The sequence below is a fragment of the Anthonomus grandis genome, chromosome 13, assembly GCF_022605725.1.
Source record: "Anthonomus grandis grandis chromosome 13, icAntGran1.3, whole genome shotgun sequence".
Classification (NCBI taxonomy): Eukaryota; Metazoa; Arthropoda; class Insecta; order Coleoptera; family Curculionidae; genus Anthonomus; species Anthonomus grandis.
Window position 1 is genome coordinate 14,766,760 of NC_065558.1, and position 9,039 is coordinate 14,775,798.

Consider the following 9,039-nt stretch of genomic DNA (forward strand, 5'->3'; position numbering starts at 1 on the left):
TTTTAAGTAAAACAACGACCATCAAATGAACCAGTCGCTTTAAAAACTTTGACGTGGGATGACCGTCATTAGTAGCTTTAACTAATAAAGTAATTTTCATGTATCACGATCTAGATGCAGGTGCAACACTTTATATCTTCTAATCCTCCTTTAATAGTAACTCCTGATTGATCTCCCCTTGACTAGTGATTTGAGATTTACTATCACTTGTTTGAAATATTGCGCTCAAGACAATTAAAATAGATTTATACAATATATTCTTTGAAGCCTGCTTTAAAAAATAACAACTTGCTGAGAGCTCTGTTTTGCTTTATGCAATCTATTATGCTTAAGATTCACGTCATGCCAAGTATCTCCAAGCATGTCTCTAGTTGCCTTTTTCCTAAATATTTCTCAATACTTAATAAAAACACATTTTTTTAATTCCGTTCTAAGTCTTTAAGGATCTAACGAGAGCATTCTGATCATTACCCAGATCACTCAACGATATAGCACACTTACACCAGACGTATATAATCTGGCTTTTCGTCAAATACCAAATTTGATCCAGTGGTAATTTTCTTTGACCATATATAAATTCGTTTAAGGAAATGAGTAGGGGACTCCAGGGAACCTTTACACAAAAAATGATTTTTTTGATGAAGTAGAATGATTTTCAACATAATGTTAATGTAGACCAAATGTTAATGTAGATTTGACTGTTTTTCTTCCACCTAAATTTTTAGGAAACAATAATTTTAAAACAATGTCTTGTCCTTAAACTGAAGATAAATTTTCCACTAATGGATGAACAAACTTCCAGGCAATTCCACGATGACACAAACATTTAGTTTAGTATTCATCATCTTGCTTTATTATTACTTGGCCCACATAGTGCATAAAGTTTTCGTCAGAAACTTAACTAAAACAAAGTTCCCTGCTTGGAATGTGTTGATATCCTCGAGGGCTATAATTTGAAGCATTTTTCTTTCGTAACTTTCAACATCTAAAATATATTCGCTGCTTTAGCCCCACTGAATTTGTTCCTCCTGATCACTTGAAGAATCCTGGGATGGAGTTGTAGGTTTCTGTAGATTTCTTTGGTGAGAATAGGTTGCCATGCTTCAACGGAATAACTTTTTTTTTTATTTTTCGGGCGTTTGCTTCAGCCTCTATAGCATCTTTGTCTGGCGTCTCTTTCTTAAGGAACCACGTTTTTGCCTTAAAATCTGCTTTCGCGGACCTGCATTCGAAAATGGTCGCAAAATTTCAGGACTAACAAAATTATGTTTATCGTTTTAATTGTTCTCTTTTGACGTTGAGGCTTTACATTCTAGATAGTTTTTAAGCTTCAATATTTCCTCTTGCACACTGGTTTTTAATTTAGGCACTTCATCTTCTAGAATTGTACTTGTAGGTTCCACTGGTCGATACGCTAGACACAAAATCGATTTCTGTAAACACGTCATGATTTATGGCGAGGTCGATGAAAGACCAGATATAATATTCTTTGGGGTGAAAGCTAATTGGAACGTTTGACTGGTCAAAGAAGCAATATTATAAATCGACAGGGCTTGACCTGGATCCATGATGCACACTGCGAATTATAACATTTTCTTAAGTAAACCCATATATCCAAGGCTTGCATTTTATGGCTGCAATGTGGCGGAAACGTAAGCATCACAATTCCATTTTCTTTCGCTTTCTCTAGAGAATCGATCCACTAAGATGAGCAGCTCCAGCAGATCTTGGAAAAGCGCCACTTAACATATAGTCCTAAAAATTAACTCGTGGAAAAACGAAAAATTGAGTAATACCACAACAGAGACTAACTATGTTCCTCGTTCAGCAGACGTTACCAACTTGTTTAACACCCTTCGTTTCCAGAACTTTGGGTACAGTTGTAAGCCCTATTTCATCAATGTTCCAGATCTGATGAGGTTCAAACTTGTTACGCTTAAGGACCGATTCCAAATTATTGAAAAACGTGGTAACATATGTACGGTTAAAACTCGTACAACGTGATAAACCGGTTGATTTTAGAGTCCTCCTATAACTCTGGGTGACGATGTCTAAAGACGCGATACTAATTGTAGTCAGCAATGGATTTTTCATCCCATTTCTCAGAATATTTTTTATTGTTGGCCTTAGCAATTAATAGGCCAATGATAGGCCAGTTGACGTGTACATGTGACTGTCAAACCATGATGCATATGCGAATCACTGACTAGATAATTCGCTAGGAGAGCCTCTTCTTCGCGGGTAAACACTAATGCAGGTTTGAAATCACGTGAATAAGCAATGTTACCTACAGGGACAGCGAATGACCGAGCATTGAGACATCTCATGGATCCTTAAGACAACTGTCTCATGTCCCTTGATAAAGCTTTATAAAAAATAATATAACCTTATAAAAATAATAAATCCTTGTTAAGCATCTAATTGACTGGATACCTATATAACTAATTAAAAACATATCTGTCTTCACTACGCTAAAACCTTTAACCAACGTGAATTTTCACTTTAACTTGCATCAAACTACGATATTATAAAATAAAATTTTACTTTTGGCAGCAATTTTTCATACGCACTAACAACAACGTTTTACTCACTAAAGAAAGCGGTAAGAGATTTGGCTAAAGCTATGAACCAGTAACCACTAGGTGACTCTGCTTAACTGATTTTTTTTGGGAAATAAATGTAGTGTCTCATTACTCCCTTGTCTCAAGTATCTATGGTCTATCCTCTGGCTGAAAAAAAGAACAACAAGACACAATTACCGAATACATTCCTCATCACTTTTATTAAGTATAATTATTTAGCAAATCATTCTTTAAACGTACAGCTTTCCATTTCGTACCAAACCTAAGGGATCTGACGGCTCTTACAATTGGTCAACAGCAGTTTTCTAGCATAACCTAAGCTACTTAAGGCTTTAGTACAATGCAAGTGTACCAAGGGAATGGGTATGGGTACTTGGATCAGAAGATCAAGGGGTCATCAGTAGGTTTAATGGATAAAGTCCTTTTTTGTGTATTATAATAAATAGTCAATAATCAATTTTCAGGATTTTCTGCCAGACCATTAATAGGACTTCTGATCGGAGAACTACAATAAAACTTATCTGAATTAGATAATGCTGTTTATAACATCTTCTCAACATTATTTTTCGATATTTAAATAAGCCTTAATTATTCTACTAAAATGTATGCTTAAAAATAATAAATTTTGAGATGTTTTTTTAAATGTTTAATGAGAAAAATAAACCTAGTTATCTTAGTTGACATAGTAGGATATTCATAATGACATATTGACATTGGAAATATTAAAAAAAACCGTTGATTGAATATCTCCTCTATTCAATCGATGAAACTTAGAACTAACTATTTGCTCTAGTAAATCCATCTACAATCATTTGAATCAATTCTGGATCAGCCAATTTGCTCTTAACAGCTTGCTGATAACACTGCTCGGCTTCATGCAATCTATTTAACTTTAAATTTACCAAAGTCAAATATCCCCAAGAATCAGCATGCTGATTATCTTTCAAGTTAGCTTCGTTAAAACACTCCTCAGCACTCAACAGATCGTTCTCCCTAAAGTACAACTTTCCAATTCTGTACCAAACCTGAGGAGTCTGATGATGCTTACAGGTAATCAACAATAGCTTTCTAGCATTCTGGTCATCACCCAGGTCGGTTAAGACTTCAGCACAGTTTAGATACACCAAGTGTATATCATCTGGTCTGTCAAATGAATTGATCACGTGATAGTAGCATTCCTTAGCCCTTTCCAGATTGCCTTTTACAAAGTGGGCATGGCCGGAAAGGCTTTGAATTGCATAGTCTGTACCTAAAGAATAATTATTAAAAAAATGTGTTTTTAGGATAGACATCTCTACAAACCTAAAGACTCTTTGGCTTCATCCACATGTTCCAAAGCATGATCATAATCCCGCTTAAAATAGCTGACGACAGCCAACAAGTAGTTTACGTAACCGTAATGTTTAGGAACCAGTACCTCTTCCGCTAAAGCAGTCTCAACCCAATCATAGAGTCTCATTTTTAGTAATAATGTGGCCGTGGTAAAAAACAATGTATTTGGCAACTGCGTGGAACTCCATTCCAGATCTTCAAATTCTAAAATATAATCTGAAATTCTTTGGTAATCAGAATGCTTCCGAGCCATATCCAGAGCCATTTCCATGCCGTCTGGTCTGCTACACTTATTATAGAACAGGTAAAGTATACACCAGCCTTCTGCCCATTTAGACTCTGAAATCAAAACGTTTAAGAAGCATATTTCAGCATCATGCTCGTTGCCTTTATTCATTAATAAAGCACCATAGATCAACAGGGCGTACTTATGAGTAGGTTTAATAGCAATTGCTTCCCTTAAACATTCAAATGCTTTATCAGCATCCCCAATTTCTAAATTATAAACAGCATAATCATACCAAAAATCAGCATTTTGGGCGCTTAAAATTCTCTGCAAGAAATACCGATCTGCACATTCACACAAATTTAGGGCAGCAGCCTCTTTGGCGTAGAAAAAGTTGCCTTCCCCGGGGCTTTGCCCTAAAGGTCTTAGCCCGTTGCTGACCAATGTATTTAAAATAGAATGCATCTGACTTATGAGGTCACTAAAGAGCTCAGAAACCAAACTCTGGTAAGTTTTGCTATTTTTAAAATCCCTGTCCTCACATTTATATTTATTAGAGATCAGTAAAGTGGCTGAAGTAACAATGGAATTCATATAACTTTGATATGCACCCTCTTTTTGAAGATATTCGATAAAATCAGCATAGGTGGTAGATGGAATTGTGTTAATTTTTGCATTGTACTGGGTCCATTGCTTATTTAAATCATCAATTATATTTCTAATGGTTTGCTTGTAAAAATCATCAGCAACATTTTTATTAAGAACAACTTTGGAACTCTGCAAGGCATCCATTTGCATCTGGAGCAAGCTTGCCCTCAGATCCTCAGGCTCTCTTTTAGGAACCAACGGTTTTAACAGCTCAAATTCCACAACAATAAAGCATAGCTTGCCATCCTCATTGTATACTTGAACACTGGGCTCTGGTAAAGGCGGTTCTTCTGGCTTTAATGGTAATTGAGACGCCATATTCTTGTCCTCTTTTGTAGCTTCCTTTTTTGAGACTTTCTCTTTTTTTTCTGCTCCTTTCTTTTTGCCTCTGGCAGTATCCAATTTGCTTTTTGAAGTTCTAGCAGTGTTTAAGTCTACTTTGGGCTTTGGCATAAAATAAGAGTCTTCCAAGCCAGCTGCAGCAGCTTCCTCATACGTAAAAGTCTTTACTGGGGTAGCTACATGGAGCTTAGTAACACCCGGATAGAGTAAAGTAACGATATCAAATACGGCCATCAAATGAAGGTATGGTGGAGTACTCTTGGAGACCTTGGTTTTGGGGTGGGGGTCATCAGCAGTATCATCGGATAAGGCTTCATATGGTCTTTGGCTTTTTTTTGATTTGGGAGTCAGGTATATTTCCAGGACGAGTTTCTTGTAGTACATGATCTTAGCTGAAAAGTCTGGCATAGCTTGTTTAAATAAGATGTTCCTCTTCAAATAATTAAACTCAATTCTAACTGCATCTTCTTTAAAGCCTTCTTCCACATTTAAATTAGCTTTATTGGTTATTTCGCTTAAATTATCATCTATAAGATATTTGGTAGTGTTGGCATTGTAACCAATACTTTGGATACCAGGCCATCGTTTAGGAACCTGCTTTTTTGGAGCTGACAAAGCTATTTTGGGATTGCTGAATATTACTGGATAGCAATGATTTTGTTGATTAGGAAGCATAATGCATATCTTACAGTCGATATCACCTGTCATAAGTTGCGGTACATTACAAATTGATTCCACAGTGAAATTCAAAATATTGTTAAAATCCATAATTTTTATCTTTTCTTTTATATATACTGTTACTGATACTGTAGGAAAATTTTTGAATGTGCTAAGAATTTCACATGATTGCTTAACTGGTTGGATCGATAGAGTTTCGAAGAAGCTTATTTCCCCATAAAATAATGGAATTAAATCGATTACGGACATGCCATAAGTTTCTGTTTTGATAACAGTCTGGTGATCAGATTTACTTTTACTGTCCGCTTTTGACGATTCTTTGGAGCCTTTAGATTTTTTCGATGTTTTTGAGTCTTTGCTCATGGCTGATTTTGAACGAACCTGGGATTTTTCGGATTTTGAAGATCTTTTACCTAAAGAGAAGATATTGAGATGATCAAGGTAAATAAAAAAGTTTTGTTTAAGAGTTATTATGATAGAACAATATTATTTACCTTTTTTCTTTTTACTTCCTATTTCAGGTATCTGCACAGAAGGTCTCTCTCCAGTAAAAGCTTCATAAATACTAAATAAACTCTCAATCTCTTCCTGAGTCTTTGGTTTATCATCTTGCACTTCCTGGTTCTTTTGTAATCGCTCATAGAGTTCAGAATCTAATGAACCTGAAGACTGCATGGTAGTTATAAATACTGGATATGATGCTAACTGATCCAGTTGTTTGTTGTTTTGCACATCTATGGTAAACTCAAAGGATTCGTTTATTAAAAGTTCGTTATCGTCTGTTACTGGAATCAGTTGGGTGTCTCCTAGTTCTCTTTCTAAGTATGTGATACTTGCTTTTACGTCCGATACGGGGTATAGTGGTAAAATATTCTTAAAGCCATTAATTTTTACTACGATAGTTCTTAAATCGTCAGGTTTTTCTAAAACTACTTCCGGTGTTGATTCCTGATGGTGCTCTTCTTCCTCTGGCACTGCTTGACCTTTATCTTTAGCGGACTTTTTAGTTTTTTCACTCTTTTTTGTTGACATTGTTTTTATTTCGTTTTGACACGCTGACGAATGTCAAGTACTAATTTGAATTACAAATTATCTCAAAGCATGTTCTGCTACTAAAAAAGTTTTACGGATGAACCTTTTTTATCTATGTCGCGAATATATGGATACGAGAGATTATCAAATTAGCTTGTAAATTGATCCTGATGACTGTTCTAATATTTGGACAAGGCAAAACGGTCCTTTAGTTTCTGCAAAGATAATTATACTAACGAATAGTTTACTATTATTTTCTTTGGTTTCTGTTATCGAATTCTACAGTACAAAAGTCCAGTTCAGTACACAGAATACTAAAATGGAGGTGGCTGAATAAATTTTGGTAAGTCACAAGACAATATACATATATTGTATAAATATATTGTATAAATATATTGTCTTATCCTTAAAGATAACTGAATAGAACAGGTTTCGTTTAATGGTATTTCTGTCAACTAAGGAGGATTAGTTTCAACACACTCAATACGAGATGGTTCAGTAAAACAGAAAGTTAAAGTCACATCCAATATATTTTAATTTTTGAATTTTATATGCGAAATTCGGTTAAATACCAATCTTTCTTTTGGAAAAAGATCTTTTTTTATTATCAAAAGTCACCCTCCTGACATTTTTGATGAGGTCTGCTTTTACCAAAATAAATCAGATATATTTTATGAAAATAGAAATATGTACCATAGTAACTATAAAACAGTAGAGATGATACATTCAAGTATGTGGATAACATACATATATGTATGTATGTCCCAAATACTTCACCCCTCATTGTGCTTACGCGCAGAAGAATTTCATTACCATCTACCCTGATGACAATCAGCTTATCCTTGGGGAAAAGAGAGTAGCAACGAGAACGACCCGAGGCTATCCCCAAGGTGGTGTTTGATCGCTTTTAGGCTGATTAGTTCTCGTAGACGATCTCCTACTAAGAATAAGAAATTGAAGAACATATTTCTGGTCTTCGCGGATGACTTGATCATAATAGTCAGCAGAAAATGCATGCACTATGTTTCAGAAAGACCACAGAATGCACTGAATATATTATATGTTAAGTGGCCCAAGTATACTTGTCGGTAAACTCTTTTAAAACCAAATTAAATCTTGCCACATCGAAAAGAGCTCTGGAAGAATTATACTAATCAAAACACAAATGCCGTTCTTAAATGAAGTTAAACCTAGGAGTCATTTGTGACAAAGGCAAAAACTGCAAAAGCAGATGCAAAAGACTCTGTGGCAGAAATTGGGACCTCAGCATAAAAATGAACTTATAGCTGTACAAAATGTTGAAAATTGTTTTATTCGCCTGAGGAGTGTTATATCAACCACAGCAATGAGGCAACTGAGAAATAAGAATAATCCCTACATCGACGATGAAGGTGCTGCTGGATCTATTAACACACATCTTAATAGAAATAAATAAAGGTTCCAATACAAGTTCAAACAAGGCCAAAGCCCTATCGAAAAGCTGTGAGCTAAAAAATAGAGGAAGATCATGGTTAAGTATGACATAGCATACTGAAAAAAAATATCTAGTATAAGATTATAGTTATATATTCAGAGAGTCAAGCAACACTTCAGACAATCAGCTCCTATAAAGTTAAATCCCGACTAGTAAATAGTTAGCAAAAATTTTATAAACTGTGTACCATTAAGAACAGCTTCCTGGTTGATCCTGCCAGTAGTCATATGTTTCTCTCAAAGATTACGCCATGCATATCTCAGTACAAGCCAAAATAAGGTAAAACCACGTAAAGGTCATTAAAATAGCTATTGTTTCTTAGATACATGCAAAAAAGGATTTGACTGGAGACCAAAGGAGTGCATTTATTAATTCAAAGCATTTTCATTTAATAAAAGTTGAGTTTTGAGTGCCCTGGTCTAAAAGCTATTTCAGTGCTATGTCTAATAAACTATCTCTAGCATAGGTACCAAACCACCATGAAAATAAAGAAACCGACAAACTATGAAAGGCTCAAGCCTTTATGACTAAGGTCAAGAACCAGGTCCTCAGTTAATTTCGCAGCCAGTGGTATCAAACACCAAAAAAGATCTCAAAATTCCTGCTTTTTACCTCTCACAACTATGTTGCCACCAGCTTTTTACATTTTTTGTCAGGTTCAAGCAGATTGCTTGACAGATGATTAAAATAAATAATGTGTAGCGGCGACTATAAAAATCTTCACG

At 35.2% G+C, this 9,039-nt stretch overlaps 1 protein-coding gene across 1 annotated transcript; it reads right to left on the bottom strand.

Annotated features, from left to right (window-relative positions):
* Positions 1 to 3,213: 3,213 nt before the first annotated feature.
* LOC126743776 (cilia- and flagella-associated protein 70) lies at positions 3,214 to 6,866 on the bottom strand. Its single transcript, XM_050450997.1, has 3 exons — positions 6,303 to 6,866; positions 3,885 to 6,221; positions 3,214 to 3,831 (listed from the first exon to the last, which is right to left on the bottom strand). Exons 1-3 carry the CDS (start codon positions 6,838 to 6,840, stop codon positions 3,359 to 3,361), a joined length of 3,348 nt encoding a protein of 1,115 aa, XP_050306954.1. The 5' UTR covers positions 6,841 to 6,866; the 3' UTR covers positions 3,214 to 3,358.
* Positions 6,867 to 9,039: the final 2,173 nt, after the last annotated feature.